At 33.3% G+C, this 19,772-nt stretch overlaps 2 protein-coding genes across 3 annotated transcripts; both read right to left on the bottom strand.

Annotated features, from left to right (window-relative positions):
- Window positions 1-9,563: 9,563 nt before the first annotated feature.
- LOC142172461 (UPF0481 protein At3g47200-like) lies at window positions 9,564-10,383 on the bottom strand. The gene is made up of 2 exons (XM_075236084.1): window positions 10,077-10,383; window positions 9,564-10,033 (listed from the first exon to the last, which is right to left on the bottom strand). Exons 1-2 carry the CDS (start codon window positions 10,381-10,383, stop codon window positions 9,564-9,566), a joined length of 777 nt encoding a protein of 258 aa, XP_075092185.1.
- Window positions 10,255-14,393, bottom strand: LOC107775294 (inosine-5'-monophosphate dehydrogenase 2). Of its 2 annotated transcripts, XM_016595014.2 has the most exons (5): window positions 13,309-14,393; window positions 12,535-12,714; window positions 11,736-11,993; window positions 11,445-11,538; window positions 10,255-10,372 (listed from the first exon to the last, which is right to left on the bottom strand). In XM_016595014.2, the coding sequence occupies exons 1-4, from the start codon at window positions 14,296-14,298 to the stop codon at window positions 11,467-11,469; spliced, it is 1,500 nt and encodes a 499-aa protein (XP_016450500.2). In that variant the 5' UTR covers window positions 14,299-14,393; the 3' UTR covers window positions 10,255-10,372; window positions 11,445-11,466. The 2 variants fall into 2 exon arrangements, with proteins under 2 accessions (XP_016450500.2, XP_016450498.2); XM_016595012.2 differs by lacking the exon at window positions 10,255-10,372 and having other exon boundaries at window positions 11,333-11,538; window positions 13,309-14,392.
- Between the last annotated feature and the right edge of the window lie 5,379 nt (window positions 14,394-19,772).

The raw sequence follows: 19,772 nt of genomic DNA, 5'->3' as shown, positions 1-19,772 counted from the left end.
GTCCCACATTGGTTGGGAGTTAAGTTTGGGGGGATTTTTCCCCTATAAAAGAAGGCCTAATGTTTAGGATTGAAACACACCTCTCATTTGCCTTCTTATCTGTTTAAGGCATTTGTATCTTCTCTCTTTAGTATTATTTCACTTGTATTTTTGGAGTGGAATAAAATATTTGGTTGTGTCCGAGGAGTAGGCAAAATTAGCCGAACCTCGTAAATTCTGGTGTTCCCTTTATTATTGCTTTATTGTCTTATTTATTATTTGGTGGTTGTCATAATTTTTGGTATAGTAGTTGTGACTTATTCACATTCTATACATTTGGCTTCCGCAACACAAAGAACCAGTGGTCTAGTGGTACAATAGTACCCTGCCACGGTAGTGATAACTTGAGTCTTCACTGAGTCTTATCACAGACGATATAACAGCACATCTGAGCCTTTATATTTTGTTTTTCCACGTCTCTTTCTTTGCGATATTATTCTACGATTATGGGCTCTAAGTAATCTATCCACATTGATTGTTTTTGATAGAGCAGGCAGTCGACTAAATATTGGATGTTTTCCAGGTATTCAGGTCCAGTTGATTCTACAGAATTCGGAGATGCTTCACTATGGTGGTGCTGCCAGATTTCTAGAATGTGGGTGCACCACTAAGAAGTATTAAGTGGGAATTGATACCAAATATTTTGGCAAACTTGTGGGATCACAACCAAATGCGGAACCACAGAACTTGAAGACCTTATCCAATTGCTCGACTTCTGTTTTACCGTGCATAATAGGCTTTAAAGTAAATATATAGTTAACCAAGTACACAACCAACGCTCCATAAATCAACTCCAACTCCATAAGAATTTGACCCAAGAACAAGGTGACACAAATACACCAGCAACTATTGAATAAGTACAAGTCTGAATACATAATTTAAACTAACTGAGAGAAAGAAAACAGACAGGTTATAAATAAGGACAGGGTCTCGAGCACTACAAAACAAATCCATGAGGTGCAGCTCGCCTTAAGTCTCTGAGCGAACACCTAAACTCAGCAAGAGGCTCTGCTAGTACCACCTGAAGATATGCACAAAAAGATGTGCAGAAGCGTAGTATAAGTACACCATAGTCGATACCTAGTAAGTATCAAGTCTAATATCGAAGAAGTAGTTACGAGGCTATAGGCATCAAGGTACTTATAATGCAGACATAAATAACTGAAACAGGGAACATCCTCTTGAATAATAGGTATCAAAAGATATAAAACAGTCAAAAGATATAAAGCATGCTTTCCAATTCAAAAGATAATCATAATACTGCTCACGTATGGTAATTAAAGATGGCATGCTTCAATCAACGGAGTCGAGGCTCCTAACTAGCGTATATAGGTGACATGCAATATTTAGCATTTAAATGAATGCTTCTAAATGAGTCAGGGTATCTATGCATGCTCGAAACTCTATCTCTTACCATAACCGATACAAGATCCATGTCTCACTGAAACCCGATACATAATTCATGTATCGACTCAATACGCAATCCATGTATCGACCATGCTCAGAGGGTCCAAAGTAACATGTGTAATTACCTGACTCCAGAGTAACAGGAGCTTGATAGCTCACTTATAATCAAATATCCGCTCATGATATCTTGTGCCATAACTGTATTTCAACCGCACGACCTTTAAACTTTCGTGCCGCAATCCCAGTCCAAATCAAGCATTCAAATACAATCAGTGGCGGACCCAGGATTTTGTGCAAGCGGATTCAGTCGGAGAATTCCATAACTAACATAAGTAGTATAACCCGTATAAGCGGGTTCAAAAATAATTTCTATACAAAATTTATCTTGCTTTAGCCATAATCTATACATATACACAGTATTATTTTTTGACGAAGCGGGTTCAGTTGAACCCACTTCTCACCACTTGGGTCCGCCCCTAAATACAATACGTATGCATATGCCCAAGAACTAATAGATAAAAGATGCACAAGGAGTTAATAATAATTATGCGGATATGTGCTTATGAAATTTCTATATAACTACAAATGATTCAAGCAATTTTATTCAAGCAAAGACACGTAGGGGTGTCAATGGATATTCGAAAACTGACTAAATCGACCGAACTGTACCACACCGAACTGACTTTTAGGTTTCTTTTTAAGAAACCGTAGGTTTTTATATAAATCTATAACTGCACCGATAATTAGGATAGGTATTTTATTTTATAAAAATAAACCCAAAAAATATCGAACCATACCGAATAAATTTTACATGTGAAAAATATATTTATTTAGTAAGTATAAAAATAATAATGCATTAAATTTTTCCTTGGGCCTTAGAATTATCAAAATTATTACAAGCCAACAATAATCAAACTCAAAATACTAATTCCTAAAACCTATTATGCTACTTCTACTTAAACTAAGTTATTTCAAGTATCCTTATTAGCAAGAAATAAAGTATTCTAGCGATTATGAGTAGCAAACTACAATGTATTGAATATGTTTTCATTCATATAATTTAGATTTATCTTTTTGAATATTTAATCTTCTATAGACTTTATTCTTGAGTCACAGCTTGCTTAATATCTTTCCACTCGTGTGATATATACTTTTTTTTGCCTTTGCTTGGTTTCTTTTACGTTGTTGTAGCATAGTTGATGGATCTATACTCTAGCCATCCTTCATTTTTTTTAATCCATCACCCTTTAAACAGTTAAAATGTCTAGAGAGTTTTGCTAAGTCCTATAAAAGAACGTATGTTATTGCATTATACTTCTACTGGTGAATTTTACATGATATTTAACAAAATACTGAAAATTAACCGAACCGTACCAATACCGAAGAGAAACCAACATGATTGGGACAGTTTCGAAAAGTCTAATTTTGGTTATACATAATAGAATAACCGAAAATTAGTATGGTACAAATTTTATAAAATAACTGGCCGAATCGAACCATTGACACCCTTAAAGACGCGCATGCTAACAGTACGTGAACGCGAAGGAACCCATATGAATGCAAAGCACATAGCCCCAGCTAGCCAAATCCTTCTCCACGATCGCGAGCCTAGCTTCGCGATCGCAAAGCATCACAAAATACCAGCAACTCAACTGCTCCAAAACATATAGAAATGGTCCGTAACCACCTCAAAACACACTCGAGCCCCTCGAGACCCTGTCCAATCATACTGACAAATCCATATAAAATATTCAAACTTATTCAAAAGCTCAAAATACCGCAAATAACATCAAAATCACGAATTGAAAATTAAAATCACTCTTAACTTTCAAACATTCCAATTTCGCCGAATTCGTCCGAATCACACTTAGAAATTCTATATTACAATCAAACTTCGCACACAAGTTTTAATACACCAAATGAACCTAACCAAAGTCCTGGAATACCGGCCGGACCCCGATAATATCAAAATTAAATTCCGGTCAAACCTATGAACTCTGCAAACCTTCAAATTGTCAACTTTCGCTAAATAGAGCCAAAACATTCTAGGAACACCCAAATTCAATACGAACATACGCACAAGTCCAAAATCACCGTACGAACCTAATGAAACCATCAAATCTTGATTCCATGCGCGTTTACCCAAAAGTCAAATATTGATCAACTCTTCCAACTTAAAAATTTCGAATTAAGAATCACTCTTCCAAATCAATCCTGAACCTCTCGAACATCGAAAACAACCATATACGCAAGTCATAATACATCATATGAATCTACTCACGATCTCAAATCGCCGAACGAGATGCTAAAGCTCAAAACGACTGGTCGGATCATCAAAGCTACCGGAGAAGACAAACAAATCTGGTATGCCCGAACATTACTGGGTGCTCAAATTTTTTTGAAAACATTTGGTTTAGATTCTAAATCTATTTTCAATTATCTATGTAAGTAATTATAAGCTAAAACTTTTTTCATCAAATAAGCCAGAGGTTATGTGAAGATTTAAGAAAAGAAGAACTTATATTTCTGTGCGTCTATTTACATCTCAAGAACATGCTATTTCTACAAGATTCCTTTGACCTATTCAAATCAGATAAAAACATCTAATTTATGACTTATGACTGATTCAAAACTGTTAATCTATGACTTATTCAGGAAATAATAAAGACTGTTAATCTATGGCTTGTTTAGAAAATAATATTTCTAAAAATCCTCCTACAACAATTGTAAATAAAACTGTCTTCTACTTGTTATAGTGGACCAACACCCCCCTCCCCTCCTCCTTCCCAACCCAAGACTGAGTTATAAACAATGAATATCTAGAAATAGTTTTTGATTTTAGGTTGGCAAGAGAGAATATTTTTGGAAAAAAACATCTATTACACGTTGACAATAATGTTGAAAAAACATCTATCTATATTATATTAAAAGTACGAAAGCTCGTAATGAATATCTCTCGTCTTTTTTACTTTAAAAATAAATTTTTACCCTAGACAAAGTAGTCATTTAGTGATTTCTCTAATATTTAGATCTTTAATATTAGCAAAAAAATTGGCTAATAAATAGTATTTCCCTATTTAAATTATATAGAAACTCCTAATATTTAGAAATTTAAATAACACGAGCCACATAAATCGTAGCTTTCGTCAATCAAATTCATTAATTAGCATATCTGCGTTAACAAAGAAGAAAAATTAAGTATAGTACTCTGCACAGGTTAGAAAATAATTAGATAGTCGTTTGAATTTCAGTTGGCTAGGATTATTATTTGTGCAGATAAGATCTTTTGTAAGAACTTCCAGAATAATAAAATATATATGGATATATACAATATTGGCGTGCAGCTAATGATTATTAATCGTAGATTATTAATGATTATTTTTTTTCTATTTTTTGCATTTATTTTAACTAATAATAACTCAGTATGTTTGTTGTTAAATATTAATTTTGAAATTACTCATTTTTAGACTTTCTATGAACTTATCAATTTTTTCTGTACCACCTCTTCCTTCAGATATCCCTAAAAGTACAAAAGATTCAATTTCTTAACTTATTTTATTTGAAAAATTGCGATAATATTTTTGTGTAATTTGTCTATATTTGTTTTGCTTTACATTTTGTAAATTATTATTTCTCATTTTCTATCGCGTGGAAAGCAAGAGGAGAAAAACAAACGCATGTACGAACCAAAGGTGATTCCATGACGGAGAGCGGGCCGATGAGGACGGGTTAAGCAGGACTGACAGGTTTTTAAGTTGGCAAACTTCTAGAGAAGGATTATACATGACACCTTAGGCGAATCCCACATCAGAATTAGAGAGAAAAGTGAAGTGCGCTTTTAGGCTCGATGATGGCATAGTCCAAGAGATAAATCTGTAAGGTCTGTTGGGTCAAAGCGGACAATATGTATCATGGGCTTGGGCCGTGATAATTCTAATCATAACAAAGCAGTCAAAGTAGGCATGTCCAGATGCACGTGGAGCCATATGGGTGTTCTAGCACCCATTGCTTTTGGTGCGGAACCTCTGTTTTATGTAAACAATTAGTATTAAATTAACAAATAATTTTAGTAAGCACCCAGGAACAAAATAAGCAGGTGGGTGCTTTGGTTAGAAAGTGCACTTGAGAGATCTCTAGATGGAACAGTCGCAGAATCGAATCCCTGAAAATATTTTTTCCATTTTGATATTAATAATCCCTTCAGTACTTGTATTCCTCTTTTAATTTTATTTGCTTCATTTTAATTTTTCTTCTTTCTCTTTCTGTTTTCTTCCCCAATATCGTGGTCCATCCGGCTCCAAAAATGAATGGTCTTTTTCATATTTTTCTTTTCTTTTTAAGTGCCTTTGCTTTTTTTTTTTTTAATTTCTTTTCCCCAAACCCCATCAAACCTAAGCTGACGAACTCCATCTTTTGCGATTGTAGAAGGAAATTGCTAATATGGTTTAAACTTTTTTGTAATTAATTAAAAATATTCAATTTATGTTCAATCTAAAGCTAATAGTTTTGCACTGAAGGCTAATTCTGAAAATAAACGTAAAATAAGCAAATAATGATATTTGTTTGCTTATTGTGTATTTAAAAAATGAAAATCGCAAGGGATAACCATGAATAAATTAAATCTTTTAACTATAATATTAATTTTAGTATATTTGTTAAATATTTTTACCATCGTGGAATAAGACGTAGTTGTGCACTTATATGTTGTGACCGTAACCAGAGGCGGATCCAGGATTTAAACTCTATGGGTTTAACTGTTAAGGTTTTTAACACTGAACCCATTATATATATTTTTAAAGTTATGGGTTCATATCCACTATTTTTGCAATTTTATTGAATGTTTACGTATAAATTTTTACTCTACGTAAAAAGTTATGGGTTCAATTGAACCTGTCGGTAGAACACTGCATCCGCCTCTGACCGTAACAACTGTAGATACAGAGGCGGAGCATCCATGACTACAAGATCCTGGATCCGCCACTAAAAGTAGGATTAGTTAGCTCCAATAACAAAGGTTGATACCTTATTTATTTTAAATAAATACCCTTTTAAAACATTATATTCCACAGCTACCTTTTGATTTTTTATAGCCAAATATCTATTTATGGTTACCTCTTACCCTTAAGCCATAAAACAAGCTTTGTATTATTTTTCTTTCTCCACTATAATATCTCATATCCCCTCAAATTTCTAGTATCCCCTACCACATATCTATTATCCCCCTCTCTCTCATCTTCCACCTCAAAATTAGAGTTTTCCGGCGATCTAGTGCCAAGGTTTGAAGAGTTACTTTCACAACTCCCAGTTAGCCAAAAAGATGAATTGACAGTAATGGTGGAGTTTTTCCAGTTATGTGAAATGAAATTAAATCATAGGCGATAAACACGAATATGTCTGTAGTCATATCCTTGACATGATTTAGTGTGCTGGCACGAACTTGGTGTTTTCCTCGTAATAGCCTAGGAAAGAACTTGGAAGTTTCCCAGATTCTGTGGCATTTCGAGTCAGAATCGCGGCTCTCTCGACGAGATGACATTAGGGTTGTTCTTCAACGAAGACGACGGAGTTTGGGGCTGAGCAACTTCAATTTTCTGTTAATATATTTCAATGTATCTCGTTGTATTTCCATGTATTTCATTGTATTCATTGTCTTTTTTTTTTATTGTATTTCAATGTATCTCGTTGTATTCTGTGTATTTCATCGTATTCACTGTCTCGTTTTATTCCACGAATGTATTCATATATTTTTTTAATTAATATAATTTATGTATTCAGATATATTATATAATTTCTCTGAAGATTGCTATGTTTTGGGGTGTTTTTCGGTTGAGAATTTTTTTTATAACTGGAAATACAAAATTTGTGTGTTATAATTGAGTTTGTTGAGTTATATTAGGAATCTATTATGTTAATTGATTCACTTTCCGTTTAAAAACAGTGTAATCCCTTGTTTCATGCCGTGAATACAGTCGAAATACATTCGAATACAATAATCTGTCCAGCTGTAATCCCATGTTTCGTGCCATGAATACAGTCGAATACAAAAATCTGTCTAGCTGTAATCCCCTGTTTCATGCCTAGAAATGCTATTGTATTCATGAATACAATAGCTTAAATACATCGAATACACTCTAAAAATCTGAAAATATAGCTATAGGAAGTAATATAATAAATGATAGTTACAACTAGCTAATAACCACTAAAACATAGTGGTTTTCTGAAAGTTTCTCGTCAAAGTATCATAAGGGAACAACTACAAAGTATTATGTAAGTGTAATAACATTTGAAGATTGTTACATTTTCTTTCATACAATTGTTGCGTTCATATAGATAATATTTTAAGTAAATTTAATTTTGGTTCCTTATAATTGATTGAGAATCTATGTAAAAATTATGAACGTCAAATTTTTTAGCGATTGAACGTTAACATGCAATTATTATCGTGCAATACATATTCATAGAAACTAGTATCACAAAACATAAGAAAAGTTAGTGCTACGAAGTAAAACCTAAGGGGAGGTCTATGAAACTAATCTCATTTTGCGACATAGAATTATTGCTAGTTCTATAGAAGGGTATAAAAAACTTACCAAAATGTATATAGTTCATAAAATATTTTATGCCAAAACATATTTATGGATAAAGTTTTGCTAAACTGATCAAACGTGTAAATTTAAACATAAATATCAAATACTTATCATATAGAAAATATTATCACACTGATCTAATGTGAGAGTTCTAACATAAATGTCAAAGTCTTTTATTCTAAAAAAAAATTATATAGCATATTCATACTGATATGCAAGTCTATCCAATTACTAGACTGTAGTAATAATTATATTACTTTGGCAGCACGGATGATGGATGCTTGTTGAGAGATAGTGTTGTAGTAGTGAACGATACCTATTCCGCCGAGCGCCGCAATGGCAATGGCCATGGAGGTCTCGGTGACGGTGTCCATAGGAGAAGTGACGCAGGGGATGGAGAGGGGGATGTTACGGCTGAGCTTAGTGGAGAGGTTGATGTCGTCGACGGAGAAGTCGATGTAGCCAGGGAAAAAGATGACATAATCGTAAGTGTAGGAGTAGCCTTGGTTGAACAATCTCTCAGCTGGAAATCCGTCGTCGTTCATGACGACGATGGCGGCAAATATCTAGGGTTAAGTTTTGTCTAAAAAAATCCGTATGAAGTGTTTAATGCTGGGAAGGATACCTCTCAACTAGAGTTCTGTTAGTCAAACAAAAAAAAATTGAGGGGATACATATATATATATATATATTGAGGGGATAGCGAGACTTGGCATGGATATGGATGGCAATGTAGTTACTTTTCTTTATATATAAATTATATTCCTTTTTGGCCAACCATGATGTTCCATTTTATTGAAATGACTTGATTATACTTTGAATCTCAAGCAGTTGATGACAGAGGGTGGTGAAGAAGCCAAGATACTATGTATTTTTATGTAAGATAAAATATAAAATAAAAAAGTATATATTAGTAATATATGAATAAGTATAATTAAGATAAAATTTTAAGTAACTAAGAAAACACTGCATAGTGATTCCTGTATTATTTTTCGTCACATAATATTCACGACATTATTATTCACTATATAGATAATATTGTAGGTTATAATTCTTGCATAACTATTCCATGAACCCAACATCCCTTAAGTGTTTTAGCTGGAGGAGAATGATATAGTATTACAAACAATATATGTTAAAAGGGAAGTTCTTTTAGCTCCAAAATCCACGGGAAGCTTGTGCTTCATCCCTATGTTGTCAAATACTTCAAACTATGAGGACTCAAATCCTGCAACTACGTGCTATTAATTAGTCTTGTACGTACTATTACAGATTCCCCGTGAAACAATACCAAAATTAAATCATTTTCTTCAAAGATAATAAGTTTAAAATTAATTGAGACACACCAAGTTGTAATTCAACCAGGTAACGTAGCAATTGATTTTGCGTTTAAAATAAACGCTTGAAATGTTTGAGAAAGGTGGGGAGTGGGTATTTGGAAGAACAGGAGGGCAGGCATGTTGATGACACAGATAGCTCAAGTAGCTCAACCGTGCCTTCTACTATAAGAGGATTTCAATACTATCATTACTAGCTGCCTTTGGGATGGACTGCAAAGTAGGTTTGGATACCTGATAAACCTGTACCAGTAACTTCCAAACCTATGACAAAAATTGCGGCAATAAATGCAAAAATAGTCCATGGGTTATTAAAATGAGTGTTCTTCCACTCAGCAATCCATATTTTTCCTTTGTTATTGTAATGATTCTCAATTTTGTCTTTCACACCAACAAAGGCATGTGGATTAGGCACCAAATCTTTTGCTATTTCATTGAAGAGATCTGCTACTTCTTGATCACTTCCAAGAAAGTTAAGAAGTATACCTTTTGATCTCAGCTCTTTCACATCTTCAGCATGATCAATTAGTGAATCCATGAAGCAAAGATAAGATGTAATACCAAAGTCATCTGGTGTGTCAGGGCATGCCTCATATGCAACCAAGTTTAATAGCTCCGACTTGGTTGAATCATCTATGGTTATAGGTGGAAGTGTTAAAAGAGCTGAGCAATGAAATGAATTGAACTTAATGTCCATGCCTGAAACGTAGTCCTGCTTTCTTGAGCTCCATGGCTGAACGATATGAGCACCATTCACCCCTTAGATAGCATCCGCCTTCTGAGAAAACATTTGGGTCTATGAGTTGCATTCTTAATATCTCGAGCAGATGAGCAGGGTTTTCTTCTTTGATCAGGTAAGGCCCTTCTCCTTCACAAATCTTGCCAAAGAAATCAAGAAAGAAATCCTTGATACTTTGAATTAATCCATGACTTTGAGGAGGCTTTGCATGTGCACTCGAGATGAACGTTTTAATCATACTCATTCCTTCATCTTTCTTGAACCTACAGCTCATTAACACATGCAGGACTTCAAAAGGTAGCTGATTTTGTTATTCATATTTTTGTTCGTGTAAATTTACAACTCTGAAGCACATGAATGGTATTGGATCATGACGTAGACCTTTGAACGATTACTAGACAAAAAGACAATGTTGTTTCCTAATTAATCCAAAATCATTCTTTCTTATGAAGTCAAGACTACAATGATTATTAGACAAAATGACAATGTTGTTCCTAATTAATCCAAAATCATTCTCATTCTTATGAAGAGGTTGTCTAAGTGAAACTTAAGTGACTGATACTTTGGAGGGTGTAACTTACTAGGATTTTCAAGAACAAGGCACACTAAATGCAATACGACTCCTCCGTTTCTTACTGTATAGAACAAAAACAGAATTGCAGATATCAGAATATACAAACTTGATATCAAAGAAAACTTAATAGAAAGTAAAATGCGAAAGATCTAGACTACCAATTATTTTCACTCTAAGCATCAGAAAAGCCTAGAAATTTAGAACTAACATTGAAGAATTTGGCTTTGACCACTACAGAAATGGCTGCTCATCGGGATAAAATCACTAGCCATGCACCTGTTTTGTATGGATTTTCCGGTTTCTATAGAAAATTAAATCATTAATGTAAGCCCTTCAACTAAGAATACCAGAGAAGCCTAAACTATAAAGGGTTCACTAGGAATACAAGTTAATTGGAGATTCACTATGTGCCACCCACATCACCCTATGGCTACCAATATTTTCTCGTACTTTGGTCAATAAAGTTTTACTATTAAAACTAATTATGAAAAGGAAGAAGCTTTTCCAAATTCATCTTATGGAGTTATATTATATTGACAGTTAGAAGTTTCATGCAATTCTGATTTGCCATTTTGCATATTGTACTGGCAAGAGGTTGATTTTGCAGCACACTTTTCGATATATATATGGTAATAGTTGCTGATAAATAGAGCGAGAAACTTGGAGCATACATTCCCAAAATTTGACTACACTGTCAACCACAGCTAAGGTTTTGTAAAGTTTAACAACAAGAAACTTGTGGATCAAGCGTAACTGCTTACATTACTCTCCAATAAAGTTAAATCAGAAGTATCTCTTCTCATAACCGACGAGACCATGAACCCCTCCTTCAACTTGTGCGGCTCCTGTTCGGACCTGGAGAACCAGAAAAGAGAGTTAAAGTTAGATTCCCATGAACTAACAATCAAAAAAAAAAAGATCCCCATGAACTATGAGGTAAGATGATTCTGCCGTTTCATTTTGTTTTTTCCAAATACCCGGAAAAAAAAACCCAAACATGCAACAATAATAATGGTTGAGTAAGAAGATACAACAAAAAACAAGAGACAAACCTCTAGCCTCAATTTGCCTGATTTTAAAAGATGATGAGCAGATTGCAAGGAGGAAGCACCTAGATCCTGGAATCCTTGCTTTACAGCTTGCATTGTATAGGGAATGAACTTCAGAATAGAACCTTTATCAGCAACTGAACCGACAACTCCCTGAGCAATCTTTAGTTTAGCAGTATCACCCAAGTATCTTGCATCACTCCCTTTTGTCATTGCTTCCAGGGATCCCATACCTCGATATTTTTTCACACGCAGACCATTCTATCCTTGCCCAAAAATTGACCAAAGTTAAAAATAGCACAAGGGCATATTTGAGTTGGCTACACTTGCAAATATGAATAGAATCACCAAGGTTCTTTTAGTCTCACAGTACAAACATTTGCAATCAAGCAGCTTTGAAGATTTAACATAACCAAAACTCTTGTCACGGAAAGCAGATATACTATGTGCCAAATAATCAAATATACTATATTTATTTAAAATAAGGCTAGTATACCGGTAGTCTAAGAGTTGGCACAAAATGTATGTTTGACAATAAAACTTTGCTGCTGATCAACTAACATTTCATGCCAACCTTGAAGGACCCGCCTAAAAATTAAAAAGTTTTATATAACTATGTTCCAAAGAGCAACTTTCCACGGACCAAGTCAACTTGCACGCGGGATATAAACTGAAATCAGATAGGAAAGTTTCCAGGCAATACCATGTAAAAATAAGACTCCAGATACAGCTAAAAACCGTGGATGTATCTTGGAAGGAACTTTTGCATACATATATAAAAGCATTGAGAATCCTGTTGTACCTTATATTCATATGTGCCAGGAGCTTCATTACTACCAGCCAAGAAGCTTCCCATCATGACAGTTGATGCTCCAAGGGACAATGCCTTCACGATATGGCCAGAATTTGAAATCCCACCATCAGCAATCACAGGGATACCATGCTGCTCAGCAATTGATGACACCTTGTAAACAGCAGTTGCCTAAACAAAATTGATAGAGAACATAAGTTTCATTTACTTTTACCGAGAAAACTATCAAAATGGTCCTTAATGATATCTGGGGTTGCTTTATTTTGGTCCTTAATATATATCACACTTGATAGATATAGTCCTTGATGTAGGTAAAAAGATGACACAGTTGGTAGAGAACCTAAATCTAACTGATTTCTCAAAAGAGGCTTTACGTTCAATGCTTTTCCCTTTTCCCTGCTCAGAGATCAGATATTTTCCCTGCACAAGGAAACATTCACTGCTATTCTCTTCAAATTTCCACTCAATGATAAAAACTGTACTCTTCAAATTTGCAAAAAAAAAAAGAAACTGCACAGCTATCAGTTCACTGCGCCAGAGTTTTTGACTAAAAAAACTGCAGTGCACCATATTTTTTGACTAGAAAATGGCACTTCAAAGATAATTCACCAGATTTTTTACTTACAAAGCTGCACTTCCATCACATAACCAAACATAGCAAACAATGCAACAAATTTTAAATTCGAACGAAGGGAGCACAATTAGCGGAACAAAACACCAGCTGCTTCCAACAATAACAAGTTAATGAAGAGATAGATAATTCACCTGACCGCGACCCACAGCGCAAACTTCTTGAGTGGTACAGATGGACCCAGATCCCATACCAACCCTCAATCCATCAACTCCCTGCTTAATTAAGTTCTCAGCTTGGTAATTAGTGACTACATTTCCACCAATCACATCCAAGTGAGGGTAAGTATGTTTCACATGCTTGATCATATTAATCTGGTACAGCGAATTCCCTTGCGAGCTATCAATCACCACAGCATTAATCCCTTCTTTCACCAAATGCTCCAGCCTCTCTTTATCTGATTCCCTCGTCCCCACCGCTGCCCCCACTAAGAACTTCCCGTCTTCCCCTAAAGATGGCAAACCCAATTTCGGAAGTCCCTTTATTCTCTCCGTGTCAGCACTCGTCACTAAATTGACTACTTCCCCGTTTTCCTCCTCCTCGTTTACTAATGCAACAAAGTCCAGCTTTTTAGATGCCATGTAGCCTGCCACGTCATTGAAATCATAACTCGAAGGCAGAGTAACGGGAGAAGTGTTCATATAAGCAGAAATCCTAGCTTCCTTATTGCTCAAGTTCTTCCAATCAGACTTTGACACGTGTCCTAACAGTTTGGATTGTTTGTTCCCTGACTCGGTGACGAAAATGCAAGGGGAGTTAGCGAATTCATCGGCGGAATGGATTGAATCCGAGGGAGTAGCGAAGATTAAGTCGGCGGAGAAAGGGATTTTATGAGATTTGGCAGCACGGATGATGGATGCTTGTTGAGAGATAGTGTTGTTGTAGTGAACCATACCTATTCCGCCGAGCGCCGCCATGGCAACGGCCATGGAGGTCTCGGTGACGGTGTCCATAGGAGAAGCGACGCAGGGGATGGAGAGGGAGATGTTGCGGCTGAGCTTAGTGGAGAGGTTGACGCCGTCGACAGGGAAGTCGATGTAGCCAGGGAGAAAGATGATATCATCGTAAGTGTAAGAGTAGCCTTGGTTGAACAATCTCTCAGCTGTAAATCCGTCGTCGTTCATGGCGGCGGCGAGCGGCAAATATGTACGGCTGAGTTTTGTGGAAGTGATGCGGGGAAAGGATACCTAGATACGTCTGCTTGAGCTATTTGTTTAGGCCCACAAGTGTATTTTTGTAATTATAACAAAATTGAGCAACACTATTAGCTGGAAAAATAGTTTACTGTAGCTCCTTCAAATTTAAGAAAAAACTACAAGTTAGAATATACTATGAACCAAATCACAATATACCATGACTGCTTGCGCCAGAATGATCTCAATTCCAATCGATAAAATAAATATTCTTTTTTAATGAATAAAGAAATAAGCTTACTGTGAATCAACTAAAAAAACTATAAAAAAAATTATTTTACATGAAAGAATTGCTTTAACTTCTTATAGAGGTTCACGCAACGATCATTATCTTCATTATCTAAGACCGCAAGCTATAAAATTCTTTGGCTTCAGAACTGAATCGAGACAGTGAAAATAAAGGGATGTAACACAAATACATCTTTCGAATAATTAATTATGCTATTTTAAAAAGTGTTTTCTCTTTTATATAGGGTACACGCGCAACGCGCGTACACTTATACTAGTCTATATCTATATTATTATAAAAGCATGAATACAATGTTGGATTACAAAAATAACCTTTTAATATTAAGCATAATAACTCACAATAAAAGGACATACTCAAAATTCTAGACATTAGCCTCATAATCCTATTAGTTTTAGGACATACAAGTATATTATACACTATATAATAGCCTTGTAAACCAATTACCTTTAGGAATGCCAATTACCTTTATTAGGAACACGTAACCATGTAAACATATTACCTTTTGGATCCTAAATTCCTTCTTAATTCTATTAGTAATTACTTGTCAGACATAGACATACTTCTTTTTGGACCAAGTATACCTACAATCATATTCATGGTTGGACAACAACGATAATAAGTAGTAATTTTTACCATCTTATACCACATAGGAAACTTTATTACCCTCAATGTTTAAGGTTTGGTTTAATTACAAACTCGTATACCAAATTACCAATCCTATACTATACTTAATTAAGGGTCTAATTAATGGGCAGTTTTTACTCCTTAATTAAAGGTATCCATATATCCCACGTTTCTCTCTCCCCTTAATTCCTAAGATCTGACCAACGTCATTTTCCCCCTCCCATTTATTTCTCTTCTCCATTCCTTCTTTTTCTCAAAAAATACAGAGATGAAACTCATTGAGTACAAATACAAATAATACATCATAGTAGAAACGGAGAAGATCATTCCAATACCGATCCTTTGGAGAATACTAATGCCTTTTTCGTTTCCTGTTGCCCGTCTTAGGACAAGTACGAGGATTTTCTCATAAGGAAAAAATTGAGGCAGGGGGAATCTCAAAATTGTGAACAATCTTTCGGTTCAGTGTCACGCCTCGTTTTGATAAAAAATGTTGCTTCTTGTGCTACACAGATACCAAATGGTATAGTGGTTAGCCAAATGGGAATCGTGTTGATAACTAGCTTCAATTCTTCTACATTGGTCACGGTTGTAAGTTTCCAAGGATTCTGCTGTTGCTGCTGTGATTATACCCGCTAACCACATTAATCTACAATTCATCTACAGAAAACAATGCATCTACAATCAGAATACAAATAATCTACAAGTCATCTACAAAATATCTACAAATTGGATATATTGAATTTTAATATCTCAATTCCCGTTCGATTGTAGTTTAATTGGGATTTTTGACATAATTGTGTTTTTGTAGAAGATTTGTAGAAGTTTTAGTCGTTTTTGATATGTGAAAACAGAAAACAAAGCACCTACAATTAGAATACAAATAATCTACAAAATATCTACAAACTGGGTACATTAAATTTTATATCCCAATTCCCATCCAATTGTAGCATAATTATGATTTTTGACATAATTGCATTTTTTTAGAAGATTTGTAGAAGTTTTAGCAGTTTTTTATTTATGAAAACAGAAAATAAAGCATCTACAATCAGAATACAAATAATCTACAATTTCTGCAATATGTCTTCTTCTTCTTCTTCGAGTTTCAATCTGAAATTCAGTCAAAACCAAGTCTAATCTTCACCAAAACCCCTCAAAATTGAGATAGAAACTCCAAACCATATTCCCGATTATTTTCAACAACACTCAATCCAAACAAATAATGATTTTTGAAAACTCAAATTTGAATTCAAAGCTTTCAAGCTTTTTTAATGGCTATCAATGGTAGAAAATATATGGAAGAACAGATGAAGATGAAGATGAAGAATAGAAATCTCCTTTCCGTTTCAAAACTTGAATTTAATGTATACTCAATCAATCGCAAGATTTTTTCCTGATTTGTAGCGCGTTAATTATAGAAGATTTTGCCCAATTAATCTTGTATTAAACAAATGGTACAGAAATTGTAGAAAAACTGCGGACTGGGCGGGTAATTTACATAGTATGCACATATTTGGTAATAAGGTTTTATATATGGTATAGTTAGGAAAAAATCCCTAATAAGTACCCATATTAATTTAAATAACTTAATTTAATTTCCTATCCCTTTTTATTTGAATTATATTTCAATTTTGTTTGAGAACGTATTATATGAATTCATTCAAAAAAAAGGAGGACCAAATACTTCTAACAAAGTCACTTATTCCATATTCTCAATCATAAACTTTTTAAAGGGCATTTATTTTTATAAAATCGACATGCTTTGGAATTTAAGTTATTTACTGTTCGATAATAATTAATAAAAGTGCATATATATATATATATATATATATATATATATATATATATATATATATATATAAAATTAAAAATCATGAATACAATATCGTTTACAAAAATAATCTTATAATATAAAACATAATAACTCACATAAAAGGACATAACTGAAATTCTAGGTACTAGGCTTATAATCCTATTAATTTTAGGACATAATAGTACACGTTAGGAATCCTATTAGTATAAGTACTTGCGAGCATAGACACGTTATATTTTTCTTTTACTAATTTAATTTGAAAACATATTATAATGTCCTATTACTAATTCATATTGTCCAAATCTATTTAGAAAAAGGAGAGCCTATATTATTATAAAAGTACGAATACAATATTGAAAGACCAAAATATTCTTAAATATTAAATAGAAGAATTCATAGGCAAAGGATATAACTAAAATAACCTTCTTCTTTTTTTGGACTACAATACCTTCTATGTTGGTTTTTTTAATATTTAAGATTTTTAAATTAATAAAATTTTATCTATTAAATTCTTATTAAAAGTATGTAGAAATTAAATTAATTTTATAAGAATCCTCTATATTGGCAGTACATTACCGCTCCATAACATTCAATACCAAGACAAAATAAAAATACTCTTATATGAATTGCCTAAAGCGTTGAATTTTAGAGAAAAATATATGCCCATAATATACTTTTATACTGTATTTGAATTATTTTTCTACTCAAATAATATATATTTAATTGATTTTTCATGTAATATCAACAACTAAGAAATTATTTAAGAATATAAATGTGTGACAAAGAGGGAAAAAATGGTTGGTAAGAGTCAATATCACTAATGATTCTGCATACATAAAGATCTAAAAAGTTAAATGTTAAATCATTTTTTCACTCTTTGAAAATAATATTTATGGTGGATAAAATTATAATTATGATTAAATCTTTAATTAATAGTAAGAATCTAAATAAACATAAAATAAATTATTTGTTATGTTATACACCAAACAATAAAATCTTTCAATTAATTATTTAGCAAGAGAATCCAATTTAATTATTTTTTAAATTCATCATATGAGTAAAATTATTTTTCAATTTAAAAAAAAATCTTAGGGTACATAAATTTATTCCATAAAAAGAGCGTTATAGATTAAAAATTAGACCACAAACTAAAAAATATTAGTATAGTATTAAGAATCAAACAGCCACACAATTGCTTGTTGAAGCATAATCAAAGCTAAATCGTGAACAAGAATAAACTTTCAATACTATATTATAAAGAGCCGACTCTGGTATAGCGGGATTATCCTTTGTAGATGTCTCCGACGGAATCGAAATAATATTTCTATGTCATGCATTACTTGAAAATGTCAATCAAGAGGCATGATATTGTAAGCAAAATAACAAATGGTGTACCAACAACAATTTTATTATGAGGTCACTCACTTTAGATTCGATATACCTTTTCAAACAATTGAAATAAACATCACAAATATATCAAAGCAGAGCAAATATTGCTAAATTTATAAGAAAAGCAGAATTGATAATATGGGATAAAGCGCTTATGGCTAAGTGTCAAAAGATCGAAACAATTGCCCCGAGTTCTAGAGATATATATTGAATATCAATGAAGTGCTTGGTGAAAAATTAATTATTTGGAAGGTGATTTCTGTCAAGTACTACAATAGTTCCAAAATCGACGAAAGCAGGGACTATAAAAACTAGCTTGTCGAAATTATACTTATGACCTCAAATGTAAAAAAGTCAACTAATAAAAAATATAAAGTAAGAAAAGATCCAGTTTTCGGTGACTTATTGATTCGTGTCGGAAACGAAGAAGAGCATCTAATAAAAGATGATTATATAACAATAATGCATTTAATAAGGAAAATATTTCTATCATTATATTAAAACACACTTTGTAAAAATTGCATGATAGAAATTAAAGGTATCTTAGCTAGCAAAATAGAATATATTGATCAACTAAATAAAAGGGCGATTGCGGAATTTTATGGTAAAAATAAAATATTTTTCAGTTTTTGGCTTAGCGGAAGATGATACCAACAATTACTACCGTGAAGAATATTTAAATACTTTAATACCAAATGGCTTTCTACCACACAGGTTTGTTGTCAAGTTTATTAATTCTTACTTATGTTACCGTCACCATATATATACAATATACTAAGTTAAAATTGGTCTTCTGTTGCATATATATTGATTTAAAAAAAATATGTCTGTCATGCTACTAAAAAGTTAGATCCGCCGAATAGCGTATGTAATAGCACAAAGATGGTACATAGAAGTTTTGACAATAACATCATACATGGAAAAATTATGATACTGGTCAATGTACTTCTAAGTATATTTTTATCCCCAAATTCAACTTTCGTCTTCCGAAACTAAAGAATATCTTTTTACATTTGTGTGATAATAATTTTAGATGTATATATTTATATTTTGCAATTATAATAAATAAAGCACAAAGAAAAACATACTAAATATTAGGCTATATTTATTGCAATATATTTTCTTGCACGAATAACTATATGTTACACTTTCATGAGGAATATCAATATCAACAACAAGAGTTCTGGTTACGGCAGAGCAACCAAAGCATTAGAAGGAACCATACACAAAAAAACATCATCTACAAAGAAGTATTCGGTAAGATACCATCACATTAAATATTTTTAAACTATAATATATAATTATCTAACTAACATTACTAAATTGATC

This window comes from Nicotiana tabacum, chromosome 18, assembly GCF_000715075.1.
Source record: "Nicotiana tabacum cultivar K326 chromosome 18, ASM71507v2, whole genome shotgun sequence".
Lineage (NCBI taxonomy): Eukaryota > Viridiplantae > Streptophyta > Magnoliopsida > Solanales > Solanaceae > Nicotiana > Nicotiana tabacum.
This window is presented reverse-complemented; position numbering and strand designations above follow the sequence as displayed.

Excerpts from the sequence above, each read along its gene's own strand:
- LOC142172461 (XM_075236084.1), bottom strand. The coding sequence starts at position 10,383 with ATGAGCTGTAGGTTCAAGAAAGATGAAGGAATGAGTATGATTAAAACG. Across the intron at positions 10,034-10,076 it reads GCTCAAGAAAGCAGGACTAC|CTCTTTTAACACTTCCACCT; the intron begins GTTTCAGGCATG and ends TTCATTGCTCAG.
- LOC107775294 (XM_016595014.2), bottom strand. The coding sequence starts at position 14,298 with ATGAACGACGACGGATTTACAGCTGAGAGATTGTTCAACCAAGGCTAC. Across the intron at positions 12,715-13,308 it reads GCGCTGTGGGTCGCGGTCAG|GCAACTGCTGTTTACAAGGT; the intron begins GTGAATTATCTA and ends AATTTTGTTTAG. Across the intron at positions 11,994-12,534 it reads CTGGCACATATGAATATAAG|AATGGTCTGCGTGTGAAAAA; the intron begins GTACAACAGGAT and ends GGGCAAGGATAG.